This window comes from Branchiostoma lanceolatum, chromosome 8, assembly GCF_035083965.1.
Source record: "Branchiostoma lanceolatum isolate klBraLanc5 chromosome 8, klBraLanc5.hap2, whole genome shotgun sequence".
NCBI lineage: Eukaryota > Metazoa > Chordata > Leptocardii > Amphioxiformes > Branchiostomatidae > Branchiostoma > Branchiostoma lanceolatum.
Genome location: NC_089729.1, coordinates 12633412 through 12654409, shown reverse-complemented (window position 1 = coordinate 12654409; position 20998 = coordinate 12633412). Strand labels below are relative to the sequence as shown.

General features: G+C 39.4%; 3 protein-coding genes across 4 annotated transcripts; all 3 read left to right on the top strand.

Moving 5' to 3' along the window:
* Positions 1 to 11293: 11293 nt before the first annotated feature.
* LOC136440642 (polycystin family receptor for egg jelly-like) lies at positions 11294 to 12866 on the top strand. The gene is made up of 3 exons (XM_066436729.1): positions 11294 to 11435; positions 11815 to 12056; positions 12693 to 12866. The coding sequence occupies exons 1-3, from the start codon at positions 11294 to 11296 to the stop codon at positions 12864 to 12866; spliced, it is 558 nt and encodes a 185-aa protein (XP_066292826.1).
* Positions 12867 to 13177: 311 nt separating this feature from the next.
* LOC136440637 (polycystin-2-like) lies at positions 13178 to 18472 on the top strand. Its single transcript, XM_066436711.1, has 11 exons — positions 13178 to 13322; positions 13906 to 14029; positions 14386 to 14557; positions 15108 to 15293; positions 15842 to 15996; positions 16244 to 16416; positions 16615 to 16767; positions 17227 to 17429; positions 17909 to 18127; positions 18299 to 18306; positions 18464 to 18472. The coding sequence occupies exons 1-11, from the start codon at positions 13234 to 13236 to the stop codon at positions 18470 to 18472; spliced, it is 1491 nt and encodes a 496-aa protein (XP_066292808.1). The 5' UTR covers positions 13178 to 13233.
* Positions 18469 to 20754, top strand: LOC136440563 (uncharacterized). 2 transcript variants are annotated; one of them, XM_066436634.1, is made up of 4 exons: positions 18469 to 18549; positions 18958 to 19092; positions 19481 to 19603; positions 20175 to 20754. In XM_066436634.1, exons 1-4 carry the CDS (start codon positions 18541 to 18543, stop codon positions 20526 to 20528), a joined length of 621 nt encoding a protein of 206 aa, XP_066292731.1. In that variant the 5' UTR covers positions 18469 to 18540; the 3' UTR covers positions 20529 to 20754. The 2 variants fall into 2 exon arrangements, with proteins under 2 accessions (XP_066292731.1, XP_066292730.1); XM_066436633.1 differs by lacking the exon at positions 18469 to 18549 and having other exon boundaries at positions 18930 to 19092.
* Positions 20755 to 20998: the final 244 nt, after the last annotated feature.

The window sequence follows — 20998 nt, the reverse complement described above, 5'->3', positions numbered from 1 at the left end:
TTCGTATTTGAGGAGAAAGGGAAAATAACATACTGTTGTCACTGTGTTTCCTGTTCTTCTCCTTTTGAAAGTCACAACCAAACATCTTTTCTTGAGGGTACAATTTTTTTTGCTATTTCTTTTTTCTGTACCAACCTAGTTTTCGTCAACCCACGCAGAATTTTCTTTCTGTAAGTGCTAATAGTCCAGCTAAAGAGTTCATTCCTTTATCCATACTACATAATATATACTTCATTATCAGTATCTGACATATTCTAAAGATATTACAATGTACTTTATGTTCATACAGTGCGTGAGAATTCCTCAGTGTGGGCAACTGAGTTGAATAATCAGCTCGACATAGGGGCAACAAAGACTGGCCACAAGGTACTGAATCTCCCAGCCGGCACCGCTGCCTCTCAGTACACATGGCGGCTTCATGTCGCTGTACGAGACACACTGGGGGCCTATGTGGACTGGGACGTCGGTACCATACAGGTATGACGAATGATAGAAGTGTTGTGCTCTGATATTCTGATGTTTGCTGACTTAACGACGTAATAAATACTTATTTGTGAGCTGAACTGTGAACCTTTATTCTGCATGTAGGCTAAACTGCGGAGTGATACAAGGATACTTAGGGTGATTCAGGTTGCCTAGGTCACAATCTATGTACCCGATCAAAGTAGACCTTAGAATGTGGTTAATGATTGCCGTGATAAGAAAAGTAGTGCGAATGCTATTATCTTCTATCCTGAGGAGGTAAAAGGAAGGAATGAAGGGAAGTGTTTGGTACCCCAGTTTAAATTTTAGGGCATAACAGCCAGGAGTATTGGTATTTAAAGATCATTGGTGAATGGTTTGAATGGTAGCATTTAAATGGCTAACAGATAATGTGTCTGATATATGAGCAATCTTTGAGCATACACCAGAAATATTGCGCAAAACCTCTTCAAGAAGCCAACTACGTGTTAAGTCATCCCAGGTCATGCCATATCATTCAAAACATGTACGGTAACGGTTTTCCAAAGCATTGCTATAGATTTCTTACCTATAGCTCAACATGCCTGGTCTCATGTCCGCCAGCCTGGCCACTAGGCCATCCGACGCCTTTATGATATGTGCTGTGATCATGACAGAATATAATTTTTTTTAATTTCAATTGTGTCTAAATCGACAACTTGACACCACCGCGGACTACAAAAACAGCTTACATCGCGGAGTTGCGTCATTTTGTCTATAAATGTTAAACACACACACACCATCCCGTGATGTTGGCAGTTTTTGTAGTCTGCGCAAGTGTGAACATATCTATTGTTATCATATAGGTTTTACCACTGGCTGCCGAAAACCAAGAGGCCCTGACCAGATCGCTTCACTCTCTAGAGTATCATGGAGATACAGGGAACATTGAAGATTGGGTGGGGTTAGCACTGGCATTTTCATCTGCACTGTCAGGAGGTAAGCCACTAGGAAAATGACATTTTCCGTCAAACGCAAGACAAGCTTTAATCTTTTTTCTTTTATATTAACATGGCAGGACTACGCATACTGTATACGATATGCATGTACTCCTGAATTACGTTGATCTTACAAATCGTATCCATTCGCACAATACAAGAACGAAGGCGAAAACTGGACATTAAACACAACAACGCCATGACACAGTATGCATTTGTCTGTTGTACAGACGGATAGTTTAGTGAGGAAAAGAGTTGTACTGCCTGTTGGTCTGAGGTGAGGGGATACTGATTCCACTAGAGTTCCTTAAAGACCTGCCAGTGACCTCTGGCCTAACCTTGGGTACCAGATCATGCAGTGGGTGGTCTGGTTTGAGACCGCATTTGAACAGTTTAAGAGCAACGAGACATGTTTTTTTATCATATCCTTGGAAAGTGTTGCACTAAATACATGTCACTACCATCATGTAATGAAATACTTGTGATTTGTCAACCGATGTTGATCATTCAGTCAATTTGATTATATTGTCACAAAGTTTGATGACATGTTGTGGTCAGTAATGTTAACTACATTTGAACATTGCAAGTGAAACGTCTGTACGTACGTAAAAGAAGTCAACACATTTATTGAGAAGACTAGGGGTGACCCGATGTGCTTGGCCTGCCACGGCAAAGCAGCGTTGCATAGCTGCGCTACTAATTACATCAGAAAGCATCATGCTTCACCTTTTTGAGGATGACTTAAGAAGAAGAAGAAGAAAGTAAAAGAAAAGCTTTGATTCTTTTTCATAGAGAAAGATTATCATCTTAAACGTATTCAAAACGTCTAGCAGTTGATCATTTCTAGTTCCATGATAGTCTCCCAATCATCTCATGATAAGTCTGTCTCTAACAGATATCATTTTCTGATAGATGTTTTCTGAAATCCCTGAAACACGACTTTGTTGTTAATGTCCTTTCGTGGCTTAAGTTTTCTTAAACTATGTTTGTTACTTTTAAAAGCTTCACTATCAGAGGAAAAGAAAGCAGAGGTAAGTACTTTAAGTAGCTTGCTGTACGAGTAGTTTTTGCTGTTACTTGAAAATTAAAGAAGTATACAATATCAGATTTTCACATGTATACTGGGCACATTTCCTCTGTACAAATACTTTATGTTTAATTGCATTGTATCAATGGAAATCACCAGTGTTCATAGAACACCCATTGAACTGAAACTACATGAAAGAAATTTCTTTTAACAACATTCCTATACCTACACTACTATACGTGTACCTAAGATTTGTGACCAGCTAAGTTGACCAGTGATGTGAAATTAACAATCAACCTGCTAGGGTAGCTATTATTCACCAATTGTGTATTGGTTATGGGATAAGGCAGCAGTCAGAAGGTTAAACAGGTTTCTCTAAATCAATTCTCTGTTTTTCCGCAGCAACGTGAGAATTTGATAAGATCTATGACGTCACTGCCTATGACGTCGATCGGACACCTTCAAAAGTTGACCAGTGTCATCAGATCTGCAACTGCAGTTCCACAAGAAGTCACTAGGCATTCCCAGGTGAAGTTAAATGTCAATACGCCTTACCTTTGGGGGTGTCCCTGTGGTGTAGTGGTCTGCGCTTCTGTCTCTCACCACATCTGGTTTAAATTACTTGGACCAGAAAGACTGGGGTTCAAGCCCCAGGTAGGACACCTCTGGACAAGAGGCGCATTGATTCATACCAAAGACTTTATAAAAATGGTACATACTTCTGAAACAGTATGGAAGTTAAACACACTTCACTGCCAGTGGACTAGCCCCCTGCATGCTACAGTGATTGCACCACAGTGTGGCCCAGGGCTATGAAACGGAGATGGGCACCGCCCTATACATCAATAATGGTGTGGGAGGATTTTAACTTTTAACTAAATGCCTTACCATTTGGAACAAGCATCATTCAGTTTAGATACATCTTTCTTTTTAATGACACGTGTGAGCTTGCAAGTTGAATTATTACAATTATCTTAAAATTGGAAATATATTCGTATAATCCGAAAAGCCCCACTAAATGTAGATGTTTCTTTGTAATAGATTTCAATCTAGAATATTGATCATCAGCGGCTACCAAGGCAATTGATATCTAAGTCATTCCAACCTGACCTAGTGTCTTACAGATATGGCTGGGGGGTGCTATGAGTTCATGAATATGACATACATAAATTATGTATTTCATACGTTGCATGAAATTAAGTATCAAACAAAACTTGCTGCTATGCTAGGATTTCCTTTGATACAATTTCCCTGTTCTAGCCTTAGAGGGATGAAGTCCTAGTAGTGGGCCAGAGACACCTGGGCGTTTGTACAACCTCCATATTTGCTTACTCAGGTTTGACATGACATGTTTATATACTTGTTGTGCATTTTTCAGGACATAGTGATATCAGAAATGTCATCCATGACAGAATTTCTGAGTGAGACCGTGTCGGAGACAGACCAGGAACTTGTGGAAGAAGTCAGTAGACATCTCGTCGAAAGCTGTGGAAATACTCTTCAGGTATGATGATAGGGATATGCTAAGGAATGTCAAATCGTGGTTAGGGTAACTGTTGTTTTTTGCAATGCGGTATTTCCAAAGATACTGCGGACAGATGAATCTAAATATCGAAAATCTCAAAGGGTGTTAATAAAGTTTGCGGTTTTTGTTCTGATGTCTCACTGCAGGCCTCGTCACTCCTGTAAATATCTTCCATTGTTTTATCGAAATAAATGTTGAAACAATGAATTCAAAGATATCACAAACTTTGCAGGCATCATCCCTGGGTCTCAACTCATCACAGCAGCCGGAGGGTGGAAATTCATCAGAGGTGTTGACTGAAGCAGCCAGCATTGCTGTACTGGGTCTTCTCGACAAGGTCATGTCGACAGTAACCACCAACATCGTACCAGGGATACAAGTGCCCAAACTTGTCTCCGAGACACTAGTCATTAGTGTAGAGAGGACGTTGTCAAATGAAGTTGTTACAAGTGCGGAAATAGACGGGTCGCAATTCGTTCTTCCGGAAAGGGGTCTATTCCTTGACCTTGGCAATGAGTCCTTGGTGGACACTAGGGTAAGACGGTAATCTTCTTTAAGGATATGGGGTTGGGTAGGTTGTAGGTGATAGATGTATACAGTAATAATATCTCAACCCGAGTATTAGAAAGAGATCAGCTTCAAAATATTACCTTTTTTACTTTCTCGTTACAAAATCTCCAGTTTTATTCAGGCCTTTCCTTAAGTTTGCTTCTTTTACTACTGCTTTTTTTGTTTTTCACATTTCTCTTACAAACATATCTATTTAGTACAAAGAGTGCTCTGGAGAGTACTAAAACCCACATGTCTAAGTTTTATGGATTCCTGTTTAGCAATTTGGTAGATCTTCAGTTTATTCACTTAAAGTCTTTCTTTACCTCCACAGGCTGTGACTTTCAAGACGAATCCGTACTCCTTTAGGGATATTGAAGGTCAGAGACAACTGAGATCTGATGTCTTCATGTTGGAGCACGTCCTTGGAGACAGCAAGTTGAATGTTTCTGGACTCATGGAACCCATTTCCATAGTCATCCAGAAAAATTTGAACGGCTTGAATACAGGTAGAGTGTATAAATCTTACGTTACAGTGTTTTTAAAGATAGGAATAGCTTTGTGTTGAAAATTGCATAGTCCTTAAATGAATGATCCATTTAACACACTGATTTGTCTAGGCGTAAAATATAATTGAATTCATCTATGAAATGAAATGCATCAATTTTTGAGAATGTGGAAAGAAAGGTTCGTTAGATTTCAGTGTTCATCACTTTATATTGAACATGAACAAGTTACATGCAATCTCATATTGGTGGCAGTGGCACTATAGCTGGTGTTAGTCAGAATCATAAATGCTACTAAATTTTCACGTATTTCCAAAATGTAGCCCACACTTTATATTGGTTTGTCGATCTGTTTTTGACACAAACCGATTAATAATTTTTATGAACGATTCATTCTGAGTGTTACAGCAAAATCAAGAAACTGATTGTTTTCCCACAGTTATATGGATGATTTAATCGGTAGAACCTATCATCAAGATAAACAAAGTATGCTTTGTTTCTTATCAATAATAAACAACGGATTCTTTTATGTTTACATGTTTGTATCCGATTGTATATTTCCAATGCTGATTTTGCCTTTGTCTACCTTTGGTACAGAGTATGTCCATCCAAGGCCAACAGGACCTACGATGCTTCATAAGTACAACATAAGTGGAACAGACCAACCAGCCCTACACGTGGACATAGCACCAGATATGCCTGGCATCACCTATACAGTCTACGTTTCCTTTGACAAAGAACCGAACGTCACAAACCCCTATCTAGTGTACCATATTGAGGATATAGGGGAGGGTAAGTTGATGCTGACATTGTGCATGAAATGTGCACGGAATGTACTCAAATGAATATTTTAACTTACAATTTGTGTCACTATGACAGAACGTACTTTTTTCCAATAGTTCCATATCAGAATCAACAACGACAGTCTTCGTAGCTGACAGCTGAAGCACTAATCCCAAGTAAACTATACAAGGCACAGGATGTAGACGTTATGCATAGATCTAGACCTTGGATACACGAAATTTTAACATAAGGGGAAACACTTAAATTTGCCATACCTTCGGAAAAGTGAAAGCTGCCATTTTGTTGGTGCATAACAGATAATGTGCATCTTTTTATGTCTGTCATCGCGGACTCATCACACTGAAATTAAAGTCTTCTTCTGTTGTGTGGAACTACAGCTATATAATAATTGTTTCAAACGGGAACTCAAAGGTACCGCAAACGCATGATTTCTACCATGCCACGAAATCAAAGTGCCATTAACTTAACAATGAATTCAAAGTTAGTTATAATTGGTGGTCAGTGGATGGAACATCAGACCATAGACAAGATAGCCCCATCGGAGACAACTACAGAGGTGTCAGGTTTACAACTATAACAAAAGCCTCAATCACATCTAAATGCACTGTTTTTTTGTTGTTATTTCAGACAATGGATTCTATCGACTCTTCATTGACCCTGACCTTGTTCCAGAAGACAACAACGGCACCGTCTATGTCGGTATCCAAGAGGATGGAGTCGCCACGCTTTCACCAACTGCAGATTACGCAACCTTCAGTTCTAACTACTCCCTATTGTTCTACGTGTCACAGTGTATATTCTGGAATGATACACAAAATGACTGGGATACCACAGGCTGTAAGGTGAGAGAAAGTACGGTCAAATATGCTAGTAGTATTGGTTGTATCAAGTTACGACAGGTTTAAAGAAAACATTCTCTTTTGTCTTTTGTGTTTGCACTACATGTTAATGTAGTAGCATTTTACAGGATACCAGCTACATATAGCGTTAACGTTATATCTGTAGAAGCTAGTAGGGGCATTTAGTATGTATGATAAACATTGTCTCTGTGCGTCAAACAATCAACATATAAAAACTGTTTGATGCAGGTTTTTTTCTTAAAACAAATGCATGTAACAAAGTGTAATTTTCTTGCTGCAAAAATGCTGTTACCAATTTTCCTTAGCAAGCCATTATGACAAATATTTTGAACACTTTAGAATAATATGGATACAGTATCCGCTCTGACGTACACATTGGAGCCTGATATAGTCCCTAAATTGGCATGTGTGTAAATGCAAAACCTATGTTAATGCTGCAGAATAAATTCCTGCCGTTTTAAAGGCATTTAATGAATATGTACATATTCTATACAGTGTTATACATTGGGAATGTCTAAATCCCATAAAAACATGTAAGATTCATCAAGTATTTTGGGACTTTAACATGATGTATAAACAATAGTAATGGATACCCTCTAAAAGTATTTTGTAACTTTAACATGATTGTGTATAAATATAAGTCATGGCTACCGTCAGAAAGTTGTTTTTTTTAATTGTTAACCATACTTCCCTACTTCTTCCTTCTTTACGACCACAGGTTGGAGATGCTTCAAACAGTACCCACACCCAGTGCCTGTGTAACCACCTGACGTCCTTTGCTAGTGATCTGTTTGTCCCACCGAATCCCATCGACTTCAGCTATGTCTTTGCCAACGCGTCCTTCCTGGACAACATCACGACATACGTCACCGTTATCACCATCTACGTCATATTTGCCATCGGGGCAATATGGGCACGAAGAATGGATAAGAGAGATATAGAAATGGTAGGAAGATCAATTTTTAGTGTCATCGCTAGCTGTCACTTCCACATTTATCATAAAATCTTTTCTTCTTAGGACCTGTTATGTATAAACAATTATATCAAATTATTTATCGTTATCACCATTTACGTCATATTTGCCATTGGGGAAATATGGGCACGAAGAATGGATGAGAGAGATATAGAAATGATAGGAAGATTTAAGTGTCATCGCTGGCTGTCACTTCCACGTTTATCATAAAATATTTTCTTGTTAGTACTTGTAATGCATACAAAATATTCAATATTCAATTATTAATCTATGGCCAGTTTACTGCATACTTAAAAACAAAATAAATTAAAGCATCCGTCTTCAACGGTTACTAGAATATTCATCAATCAGTGACTAAGAAAAGGTAATGAGATACGCACCTCCAAATTTTCGATGCCAACTGTACATCTTGATCACGGGATGACCTAGTCTCGCGAGAACACGTCTTTGAGTTTTATAAACTTTGTAGATATTACTGTATTACTGTATTACAATTGAGAATTATCATAACTGCATGATAAATGACTTTCTAATGAAATTCTGCAACGGAATACATGCACATAATAACACGTCATATCAACGTTTCCATCAATGGCTGTATACAGGACATTTTATTCGCATCTGATAAAGTACATGTAGAATAGATCTCCTTCAAATCTCATTCTACAAATGCGAACAAAGCCTTACATAGTAGATTTGGTAATGAATTTTTTTTCCTTTAATTTGCTTAGCTTGGTCTGACTCCACTACCAGACAACCAACCAGGAGACAGATACCTGTATGAAATTTTTGTGTACACTGGACTATGGAAGGGCTGTGGCACAAAGTCAAAGGTAAGTACACAGCTTTTTTTCACGACAGGATGCACGGCAACACACGTAATATCCAACAGCGTGGTACACAATGGTTGCTGGACTTTTTCAACACAATTTCCCCTATTAATGCTTCGTTCACAAATTGTGTAGTTAACGGGCTGTTGTTTTTTTTTACTTTCGAGCGTAACACCCACGGAACACCCTGCGGTTGCCTGGCTATCTTGTGGGCACAGCCAGGCCACGACATTTCTTTAACTCGGACTTAAAATGAACCCGGGACCCGGTAACGAATAGATGCCGTCAGCTAATAATGAGAACACCGAGAGAGCCCCCTCCTCTTATCCGGCAGTCCACCGGGACAACTCTGTGGGTTCGGGGCCCGGTCGGGACTACATCCCCACGAGCACCGGTGCAAATGTGACCGTAGCATAACGGGTGCCAGACTAGCCTGCAGGGAAGCAAATCAAAGTAGTGAACTAGAATATGATGGATACAATGTTAACAGAATACTGCCTTAACACTTGTTTGTAGGTTAGTGTTGTACTTAATGGAGAGAGAGGTGAGTCAGGAGTACGGCAACTGGAAGATCCCAAGCGAAGGATTCTGCGGCGGGGTGGCAAGGACTCTTTTCTCCTGTCTACAGCAAGGTAAGATACAACAAAAGTCTAGTCTACTATACGTTTTGACATTCATTTGAAATGTAGAGTTTCAATAAGGCATGGCTTATACGTAATTAAGCAGATTATGCTTCGGTATATGTATGTAAATATAACCTTAATTATGATTTAAAAAAATATCATTCAGAAATGTTTCTTTGATTGATGTTGTAGACCTCTTGGAAACATCATGTACATGCGAGTGTGGCACGACAACAGTGGAGGTGGAGACCATGCATCCTGGTTCCTACGTCATATCATCGTGAGGGACGCACTGTCCGGATCCAAGTACATGTTCATCGGTAACTGTTGGCTGGCTGTGGAAAAGGGCGATGGAAAGGTACTCAATGACATGCATATTAGATTATCTTGTCCGTGACTTCACAAGCTGTAAAATGCCGGTTGATAGGAAAACCGCTATAGAAATCAAAACACGTGGTACAATTAATTCGAGTCAGACATTGTCTGTTTACCTTTGCACTTATATTGATACATGTCTGTTACAGTATCAGTAGCAGCATCTGCTTACATTGATAGTTACACACTGTACATGTCTATACATACATACATTTGTATGGGTACACTAACATTTCTGACTTGCATTATGTAGCATGCATGAATAACATGATGATGATCAACAACTATGTCCACCTGAATAATGACTCACATCTAGTATACCATATACTACTCGCACCTTTGGCATTAGCCCATTCAACCACTACCCATTTCCCATTTATTTATGACGTATGTAACCTTAGGTGAGTCGTCTGCTACCAGTGGCTGGTAGAGAGCAGGCCTTGTCCTTCAAACACCTCTTCACCTCCAAGACCAGCAAGGATCTTGAAGACGAACACATCTGGTTCTCAGTCTTCCTGAGACCTCCCCAGAGCCGCTTCACACGTCTTCAGGTAAATCTTGTGAAGTGAGGTTATAAACACCATCTAGGGACACCAGTGCGTATTCACAACACCAAGATATATTTACATGTAAATAAAGTAACAAGTGTCCGTGCTTTTTGGAAAGATTAATTAGTGTTTTCCCCCAAATAAGTCTATCAGGAATTATTTCTTCAAGCTTTTGGACGTAGAGGTTCTAATTTTTGAAACAGTTATCATCAATCATCAATTAGAGTCTGTAAATTTTCTTTTAAGTCATGCCACACTAGTATATTACCTCGGTTCTTGTGTGCGTTTTGAAGTAGAAAGCACAAAAGGGGACAAGATGAAAGCAAAAAGATGGAAGGAAAACTTAAATCTGACTATATCCACTCATTAGAACTGTTTGCATCAATGCATAAACCCCGCCCTCTGGTTCTGTTTTCATGTTTATACTCCAATTTATGTAAAAAAAATTACAAGTTACATGCAATACATAATATTTACCCATTTTGGCCCACCCCTCCCAGCGCCTAGCGACCTGTCTGTCCCTCCTGATGTGCGCCATGTTGGTCAGTGCCATGTGGTACGGGATCCTGCCTGACCAGCCATCCTCCAATGCCATCAGGATTGGACCATTGATACTCAGCGCAGAGCAGGTATAGAAACCACCCTTAGCACTAGTACTTATCAAAAAGAATGAAACATTCACCTTTTGGAAGGGTTAATGGTTGGGGCTGATAAGAAGATTTATGTAAATTGTAGAACTCCCACTGTGAATGAATAAATATTGCATATTCATGACCCCTGGAAGGGGAATAATATATATTTAAAACAGGATGTGGCCTAACATTAAAGAAAAAGGATAAGATAAAAAAGGAGGCTGTACTTGAATATTCCAACCAATCAAGACAACCCAGCTAACTTAATGGTGACATGTTTCAATCTAGACTACATGTACAACTGTCTATTTCAGTCAAAATCAATTCATGAAATCCATGAAATCATAATGTGTAGCTACAAATTCTATCATTGTTGTTAAAGCCCTTTCCTTGGTGCTGAAACTTTGGTGTTTTTGAAGATGATGCTTTCCATCAGTACGAAGAATTTAATAATAAAGGTAAAACATGATGCAAGTACCTAGGTTAGTGCAATGGGGTTTCATTTAACTGCATAACACACACACGGCTAGTTCAAGCAATCGAATCTACAATACAAATAATGATAATATTCGCGTCATTGTTTTCAGATCGGTGTGGGCCTGATGTCCAACCTCATCACCTTCCCCATCAACCTCATTATCGTCCAGCTGTTCCGCAAGTCCCGCCCCCGCAGGAAGAGACCATCGCGGATTAGGGTAGCACTGGAGCAACAGGACACAGACAATAAAACATGCTCTTCCACAGGTGCCAAATTAGAATACCCCTCTTATTCAAACTACATCCTATAGATAGCAAATAAGTCGTGCAGATGTCTCTAATACTCGTACCTTTCATTAATTCTCTGAGCCCTGTTCTGTAGAATCTTTTTTAAAGTATGTAAAAACATTTACACAATGTATTTTTTCCCTATCCTTGTTTATTTGGAGGCTCTGCTTACTCCATGACATACCATCGTTGAAGGCAGACTTAAGATGTAGCGTGATTGCTTCCATGGAATACCACCGTTGTCTTATGAGTCATCAGAAAGCCTGCTATGATTCCATTGAGAGCATTACTTATCTGCCCTCCCCGATTTCAAATGCCATAACTTACAGATACTAATGTTATCTTTTCAACCACACAGTTGTTTCCGATAGTGCACAAAGCATCAGAAAACCGTTCCAGTCTGATACGAAAGAAGACAACAGCAAGAAGAAGAAGAAGTTCAGCTTCCCCTGGTGGGGTATCATAGTTGCCTGGATCCTCGTTATCTTGGCGGTTGGTACGTCGACGACTTTTGTGATCTTCTACGGGATCCAGTTTGGGAATGAAACGGCAACCAAGTGGATTACGTCCATGGTCGTGTCCTTTTCCTCGTCCGTCCTGGTAACTCAACCAATCAAGGCAAGTGTTAGGGACATTGGTGGGCAATAGATAGTCTCAAAGTAGAACCATTTTTCTAAATTGTGTTGGCTTAGTTTTGTGGTAATGGAGCTTAAACCACAAAACAACACACTTTTTCAGAACTGGTAAAATCTGAGTAAACTAACCACTGGACTTGGAGGTTGAGAGTTCAAATCCTAGCTGTTGTCGCTCGCACGACTAGCAGACGTCTGGAAAGGATTGCAGTCCTGTTCATAGCATTTTAAGACAGAGGGACGACATTTAAGGACTGTCACATCCTGCTGTTGATCATGTTATAGAACCCACAGCACTTACTGATAAGAGTATGGGTAGTACACGATGTCAGTGGATGAAACATATCAGTACGGTCTTTTATTTGACTTACTCGACTTTTAATTTTTGTGCACAACTGGCATTTTAACATTAGGTCTTGAGGTGCCACTTAAGCATTGCATTATACACCATAAAGTCAGATATCTTAGAAAGTTACTGTGATTTATACTTTCCTTGTCTGTGCCACAGGAGCAAAGAGGCAAGTAGAACATACTGGTGATCAAGCTGATAGAATAAAATAACCTACCATCTTTTAGTAAGAAAACGTTTTTTTTTTATTGTTAGGTTTTCCTGCTGGGTCTGTTTGTCGCCATGTTCATCAAGTCCAGTGATGATGATGACGATGATGATGATGAAGAACAGATGGAGATGGACCCGGACTTGGAATCAGACGAGGAGTTTATGCACCTCACTCCAGGTGAGATATACATCTTGAAAGATTCAAGTGACGAAGGTTAAAGAAATGCCAGGAATAGAACCCGTGATCTCTCGATCCGAGGTCAACTCTTTTAACCACTCAGCTACATTTATACTGACGCCATTAATGAAGTGAGGAAGGGAACATGTTAATAAAGACGAACTGCAAATGATATGAACGAAGAAATATCAATCTACGTATACTCTGTGGTGTTGTTATTCAATCAGGGTTATGAAGAATTGGCTATTGCACTTTTAGGCTGAATAACTCATGGTCATGTATTAAAATTGATAGCTTATACGTCTTAGTAATAGACACATTAAACACGAACGGAGCATCTATTGTATGCATAATCCTTGATAGTTATCAGTTAAGAATTAATTTCGTCATGACCTAGATCACAGTTCAATGGAAGACCAGGCTCCCCCTGATGAAGCTGAACTTGAAGTTGCTCGAACGCTCAGGAACAAGGAACTCAAGATGTACAGCATCATAAGGTAACGTCTACTCTCCCCCTCAAAATCAAAACTATGTAGGGGTGTCACTTACACTGTCTACATGCAGAGGACCAAATGTTGAATATTACTACACAAAAACACGGGGGTACGGTAGATCGCTTAATGCCCACTTTTTCATTGGTGTTTAGATTGACTTAACATAACGCCTGGCTTAAAGTGCTCTGTGAAAATGAAATCGTCCGAAACTGTTTGGACGCCGACTAAGAGCGTCCTAGTTCGTCTGAGCACGTCCCAACTTCTGGTCCGTCAGAAATGGCCGCGGGAACATCATGCGCGTCCAGGCTGTCCCTAATAGCTTGCTCACTCGGTGGATTATTTAGTGGTTATTGGTCACAGACCAGGCGCTATGTCACTGTTAACTCAAAGGGAAAAGTTGATCTTTAACGATGTCAAACTAACACTGGCATTGTTCGAAATGTTTCTTCATTCTTAACTCATTCTTACGAGTGTAGGGCATTCTTCTTCATTAACCCATGTTTATGACGTCATAGCTGCAGTATAAACAATATGAATGGAGGCTTGTTATTGGTCCGCGCAGCCTGGCTAACTGTTGTCCCTACAGGGAGATCGTGGTTTATCTGATGTACATCTTCATCATCGTGGTCATCAGTTACTTCAGCCGGGACGAGAATGCTTACAGGATGCGCCAAACCATACAGGAAACGTTTCTAGAGAACTTTGAACAGGTCAGAGCATAGACAGATAACACACTGGTTCAAATTCTCCCCAATCTCACATGATGTATAGGGCAGCACCCATCTCTGTTTCTTTATCCCTTGGGCCACACAGCTGTGCATGAACACTGACAACATCATCATCATCAATACAAAACAGTGGTAAACTCTCAGGAAAAAAACTGAGTCTGCCCATAGAGCTTTTAGTCATGTTAGGGGCTAATCATTTCAGACTGCTACACGTTTCCCCTCAATTTAAACGCCAGTAAAAACTTGATATGGTTCTTGTGTATTTGACATCAGACTGAAAAAAAAAATATTACAATTTTATCACACACACAACATTTAAAAGAATATGTTCCCTTCAGATAAAGACTATAGATGAGTTCTGGTCCTGGGCTCAAGGGTCGCTACTAGACGGACTGCAACCTGGTCAATGGTACAACAGCCAGGCTGCAGACAACATCGGGCCGCTGGTGGCTGACAAGATCTCCATGCTGGTGGGGTATGCCATTCTTAGGCAGCTAAGGGTTAAAGAAGGTGAGCAGATGCTTTAAGCCCCCTATTGTAGGATTTGAAGGTTTTCTAAAATAAAGTATTGCGTAATGTTTCCATTTTTAATGACTTCTTAGATGTTTTTGTTCATGTGTTAATCTACAGCCAGTACATTACAACTACCTGAGCTGCAGAATACAGTGAATCATCATCAGTACATTATGTGTTGAATTGTACGGACCAAAACAAAGCTTATTTATCAACAAATCACTGAGTCGACGTCCTCAACAGTTTGCCACAACGAGTGTGGATTTTTTTTTTCTATTCAAATAAAAACATCCTGCTTAAAAAGTTCTGCTTAGATACTAAATCAAAAAGAATACCCACCTGGAATTTCAAAATAACAGAAAAAAGAAAAGAAAGATAAGAAGTTACCGGTATTATCAAAAAGATCTTTTCAAACGGATTTTTTTTTCTCTAACAATTTTACTCTCCTTCCTTTGAATTACTTAGTATACTCATTGGTGAATAGTCAGGACCTCTATTGCTACAATTTCGTTTTCATTTTCACCCATGATTTCCTATATAATGACAGGTGGCTGTGAGAGTCCTGTGCCACTCCTGGGACTGACATGCACGTCCGAATACTCCTGGGAAATCGAAGAGCACGGGAACTACAGACCCGGATGGGAAGATGATAACTACAACCGAAGTACTGATGCTGGAAGACTGGAGTATTCCTACACACAGTCTGGAGAGATAGAGTCGTATCCATTCGAAGGTAAGGGCTTTAAGAATGACCTCCGTATAGCCATCTCTGTGAAGGTGTCAGTTGCTTTGTGGAGAAAATCGGATTAACCCCTACTAAGATTACAATAGCTTGTAGAATTAAGAAAGTTGTAGGTAGTTTGCCATAAGTTCATTTACATGATAATCATGCAGAGTAGCTACTTGTTTTATCTAAGCGCCATTGTTCATTACTTAAATCTACTTGAATGGCGAAGCTTTGAAATTAACATTTTTTACTGTAAAATTGTACGAACAATACTGCAAAATCAATTTGCAATTTGCACATGATGTAGACAATGCATAATAGCGCTTTGATAGAATGCCCACTTATATCATGGTAAGAACAGAATCCGGCAACATCAATTCCCACAACTGTTCCTGAATGGCGATAATAATACACCTGTTAGCTTTCTTCTTCATTAACCCCGTGCATGGTTATGGCTGTACTAGTATAACCAATAGAATGGAGGCTTGTTATTGGTCTACACAGTCTGGCAATATGATAATATCAATTAATCACCTGTCATCTTGTGCAAAAAGGTATCATGGCCATCTACACAGGGGGAGGATATGTTGTACATCTAGATGGAAACAAGGAGGAATTGGTACAGAGGATGCAGCAACTACAGCATGAGGGATGGCTGGATAGAAACACTAGGGCCGTTGTGGTGGAATTTTCCGTTTACAATGCGCAGGTATATCAATCTTACAGTGTATCTTTCAAAACGTTGGAAAAAGCAGCAGTCTTTAAGTTGGGAATTTCAACACACCTTAGGTTGAGGCAGATATCAAATGGACAATTGCATATTATGTCAATGTAAGATAGCTATTAGAATTAACATTTGATAAAAACTTGTTAGAAATGTTTTCATTCTTGTTTTCATGTTTTCTAGTTTAAGTTCTTCCGTAATAATTACAAAGAAATTATTATTTTATTTGAAGGTGAATCTATTCAGCTACGCTCGTTTTCTTCTGGAAGTTCTTCCCTCTGGAAACATGATGCCCTCCTACAAGATCAGCCCTGTACGGCTCCTAAGCTACTACTCGAGCCTGGATACCTTAAAGCTTGTGTGCCAAGTCGTCTACTTTGGGTTCCTTCTGTACTTTATGTACAGGTAAGAAACGCAAATTTGTAATATTACTTGGTTCTATTGGGATTTGGGAACTCTTTTTTTTCATGTAATTTGAAGTACTAACTGTTTTATGTGGAGACCAGATACATCACATTATGCAAATTACCATGCAAATGTTATGCAAATCTTTATAGGTTATGCAAATACTAGAGAGACAGCACTATCTTTTTTGTTTTGTAGGGAATTGAGAGAGCTGTGCAGAGATCGTACAAAGTACTTTGCAGACATTTGGAACTGGATAGAACTGTTCGTGATTGCCGTCTCCATTGCTGCGATTGTGGCATATTTCTACAAGCTGGTTGTCACCAATAGTCTTTTGGATGACCTTGCCAGGTAGGACAAAGTGATTGACAGACATACAATTTACATACCTTTCCTTTCACTAGGCAAAATTAGTCAATGAAGCTCATTAGTTGGTCACAGTTGAGTTACAGGACACTGATTGGTGTAGATGACATCTATTGGTAAAAAATGCAGGTCAGTGATTGGTCAAAGTCAGAGGACATTCATTCTGATTTGTCACAATCACTGTGATTGGTCAAAACTTGGAGATATTGATTTCCTTGTCTAAGGATACCAACTCAACCGTTAAATGCATATGATGACAAATTTCAAAAATCAAAAATACAATACTATATGGTAGAATGATATACGTTTACAATCTGATACGATGACTTCTTGTGAAGATTTCATGACAAAAACAAACCAAGGGTAAACATACCACAATTTTTCAAAGGAAGCGGACCGTCTTTCGGTATTTCATGTTCATAAATCATATTCTAATGTCATCAGGGCCAATGGAAGAAACAGCACCTACGTCAACCTGCAGTATGTGACTGGTTGGAACCAGCTGTACGAGTATCTGGTTGCGTGTTTGGTCTATGCGGCCACCCTGAAACTGTTTCGTCTGCTGCGTTTCAACCGAAGGATGTCCCTTCTGTCTTCAACCATCCGACACTGCTCAAAAGAACTGACGGCATTTACTATCATCATTGGTGAGTGCAGAGATAAATTATTTCTTACACGGACCACGAATGCTGCTTGCATCACCGATGAATGAACATATATAATTCCAGTCAACATTCGGAGGCGTTCTAACAACGTGCTTGCATATGTTCAGACTCGTTAAAAGTATTCCATTTTAGCATGTTTGGTAAAATAAGGTAAAGCCGTGAGTCATCCTCAACTGAGGTAAAGCATTATGCCTTTTCAAGTATTGCTAATGGTAGCACCATTTAGGCTTTGCTATAGAAAACATTGTAAGCCAAGCAACCTACTACGTATTCGTACTCTTTTTTTAAGTGTGTGGATGTTTAATGAATGAAGCAATCACACGAGCACATTCAAATATTGATAGAAATTATATTCACCCCCTTGTTACACAAGCAACTTATTGTATTTCAAACCATAGTCTTTCCCATCAATAAGAAAAAAAAAGACATCCGAAATGAAAGTCTTATTTTCCTTTTTTCAGGTGTACTGTTGGTGTCATTTTCCATGCTGGGATACTTGGTCCTTGGGATTCACCTCAAGGATTTCTCGAGCTTTGTCGACGCTTTTGAAACCTTGGTTGGCACGACGATGGGTTACTTCGAGGTTGATGAGATCATCGCGGCCAAGCCATTCATGGGAACTATCATCTTTGTGACCTTCACCCTATCCATGGCCTTTGTCATCCTCAACGTCTTTATCGGTAAGTTTGATAAAATTATGGTTCAAAAAGCATGCAGTGTGCGTGTTTTTTTCTGGTGTGGGGTGTGTGGTAATCAAAAGTCTGCCTCTTGGCCCAAAATTGAAGGTTTGAATCCAAGCCATTGTTGCTCACCTAACTGCATGCTACGAAACTGCGGTTCGTTGTCCTTAGGCTGGGATGTAATTATAAAGCTGCGATCCACCGTTCATTGTACTTGTTGAAAAGAGCTAGGGGAATTCACCTAGTTCTTCCCATATACAGTGCGTGGAATACTAACGATGCCTTGCAAAACATACTCATTAACATGAAAAAACTTTTGCATTTCCTCATCTACAGGAGTACTGACGACCTCCTTTGAGGAAGTTAAGAGAGACAATGACAAGCAATCGAATGAATATGAAATAGTGGATTTCATGCTGGGGGTAAGTATTCAAATTTGCACACCACTTTCACATACAATTCAATATTTTTGATCAAGCACACGCATGTGACTAAAATAGATAAATATAAAGCCAATCAATCTCTACAACTGGATGATATATGGAGATCACTCCCGGATGTTTTGACGTCTTGTTCTAGTATTGACTCATTCTGTCAGTTCATTCTAGTGACCCTGAAAAGAAAAGCGATGGATACCATTAGAAACGTTCGGAAGCAATGTGCTACTATCTATACACTTTTAGAGATTGAATTATCTTTAAATATTGTTTACGTGCATGTCAAACCTTCATCTACATAAACTGAAGCAAAGTTCTCCATTTTCAAGTTGTCAACAAAATAACTGATCGTATTTCAAGAGAAAATACGCTGAGAAAATGTCTTACTTTCAGCGTGTCAAGAAGATATTTGGATTAGAAGAGCCGCTCTCGCCAGCTCCGACAGTAGCCCCAGATGTAGGTCTGGTAAAAAAAGCTAGAGGGCCTCGTGTGAACAAGGGCTGCTATGTGGCTGCTAAACAAATTGAGGTAACATTCTAACTAGTGTTTAAAAAATCGATTTTCTCACTTTTATACACGTCTATACATATCATGTGAGTTGCAGTTATACTTCTACACCTTATACATTTTTATACAATAGCAGTAAATGATTAGTAACATCAAGTAAGTTAACATCAAGTGACATTAAACCATGGCAATTAAGTGTAGTTGAAGGACAGCATCATTAAAAGATTCACGTATCAATCTGCAGTTCACTTGAAACCTGCTAGAAGGTACATTTGTATCTTGATTATTGCATTATATATATTACAAAACCTGTACAAAAACTGCATGATTTTGGACTATGGTGTAGTGTACTGGATAAGTAAATCAACAATCATTCTCAACCATTGTTTGATGTTTTGTCTCTTTGTAGGTGACTTTCCCCGAGCGCATTGACCAGTTTGTCTCCTCGGTGTACCGCATGTACATCACCCCAGAAGCTCAACAGGAGAACGCCATTGATGACCTGGAGTACCACACCGCAAAATACTTCTCAGTAAGTTTCATGAGTATCTTTTTTGCTCCAATACTTATTCTGTCTACATGTTCTCTTCTTGCCATGGTAAGCTAAAGAAAGTTTAACAAGAGATACCTATAACGTTAGCTACCACTAAATTAAATGTCAGGACTATAGCATGTCCAGAACACAAGATATCAAAATGGGAAGTTCCGCTGCAGTACCATAGAAAGCCGCTAGGAATCCCATTATCAAACTAGATTTTCCTCATTTTCCGAATCCACCTACCAAATATCATACGGATCCATCCACAACTTCTCAAGTTGTGCCGTCAACAAAGACACTGCACCGAAAACATACAATCCATGTAACCTTGTAGGCAAAGGTAACTACAATCAAACCTGTACAGGTACATGTACTACCACCTCTACATACGGACCATACCACCTGGCCAATATGACAACTTTTTGGTGGTCCTTTTGAACAATTTTTCAAATTACTTTGTAACATATGATAAGTCAGACATCATTTCTTGAGAATATTTTGATTTCATTATATGTTCGTAGTAACAGATTCATTCATATACATTTTTTTTCTATTTACATACTAGGGCGAAGACATGATGCCAGATTATTTTGAGAATGGCACCTATGGACAGTTCAATTGCCTACTGGAGGGGCAGTCAGCATCACTGTCTGGGCCAGCCGAATACAGACCAGGCACAGAAACTTCCTTCTCTCAAACCAGCTTTCTGGAGGTCACAATGAGCTACAACCAGTTGGTGTCCGAGTCGGTTGAGAGTCTGGGGGACTTGCCCGGACAGGTGGCGGTTGACGATGACTCGAGGGCGGACATAGCTGGCGCAGTGACCGACAAAGAAACTGGCGCAACCGGACGGAGCTACGAACGCCGGATTGACAGCCGGTTAGCTGTGGCTCTGGAAAATGAACTGGAATATGTTTAATTAGTAAACACCATTATCTATATTGAACAATGGCATGCACTTGTTTGTGATAAGGCAATGTTGATGTGATTATATGGATGACATCCGCGCGCGCATCAATTTCGTCCGTTTCAAAAAAATGTTTTCAGCCATACTGTAAATCGTAATAGTAGCTGCAAGGTGAGAAAATACATGATGTAAATTGAAGAAGATTCGGAAAACGGATACTAATGTCATCAAATGCTTAAGTCAAATAAGAAGTTTTGAAAGAACAAAAATGAAGAATCTATATTTCGGCATACTCTGTGTGTTTAGTTTTGTTCATCCTTCCTGACCACGTAGATTTCATAATGAAGGCAACTTTTTTCTTATTTGCACGCTCGCATCAGTTTTGGGGTCCCCAGAGGATGTCATCCATATGATCAAATCAACATGGCCTAACTTTGCACTGAAAGGGTGGTTAGAAATGTAATACTAGTATGTCACATATC

What these genes read in the sequence shown, in the direction of transcription:
- LOC136440642 (XM_066436729.1), top strand. Translation starts at nt 11,294, where the DNA reads ATGTCCAACCTCATCACCTTCCCCATCAACCTCATTATCGTCCAGCTG. An exon ending in TAAAACATGCTCTTCCACAG is followed by an intron (nt 11,436 to 11,814) that starts GTGCCAAATTAG and finishes TCAACCACACAG; the next exon opens with TTGTTTCCGATAGTGCACAA. An exon ending in CCTTTTCCTCGTCCGTCCTG is followed by an intron (nt 12,057 to 12,692) that starts GTAACTCAACCA and finishes TTTTATTGTTAG; the next exon opens with GTTTTCCTGCTGGGTCTGTT.
- LOC136440637 (XM_066436711.1), top strand. Translation starts at nt 13,234, where the DNA reads ATGGAAGACCAGGCTCCCCCTGATGAAGCTGAACTTGAAGTTGCTCGA. An exon ending in TTCTAGAGAACTTTGAACAG is followed by an intron (nt 14,030 to 14,385) that starts GTCAGAGCATAG and finishes TGTTCCCTTCAG; the next exon opens with ATAAAGACTATAGATGAGTT. An exon ending in CTTTTGGATGACCTTGCCAG is followed by an intron (nt 16,768 to 17,226) that starts GTAGGACAAAGT and finishes TAATGTCATCAG; the next exon opens with GGCCAATGGAAGAAACAGCA.
- LOC136440563 (XM_066436633.1), top strand. Translation starts at nt 18,943, where the DNA reads ATGTCTTACTTTCAGCGTGTCAAGAAGATATTTGGATTAGAAGAGCCG. An exon ending in TGGCTGCTAAACAAATTGAG is followed by an intron (nt 19,093 to 19,480) that starts GTAACATTCTAA and finishes GTCTCTTTGTAG; the next exon opens with GTGACTTTCCCCGAGCGCAT. An exon ending in ACACCGCAAAATACTTCTCA is followed by an intron (nt 19,604 to 20,174) that starts GTAAGTTTCATG and finishes TTTACATACTAG; the next exon opens with GGCGAAGACATGATGCCAGA.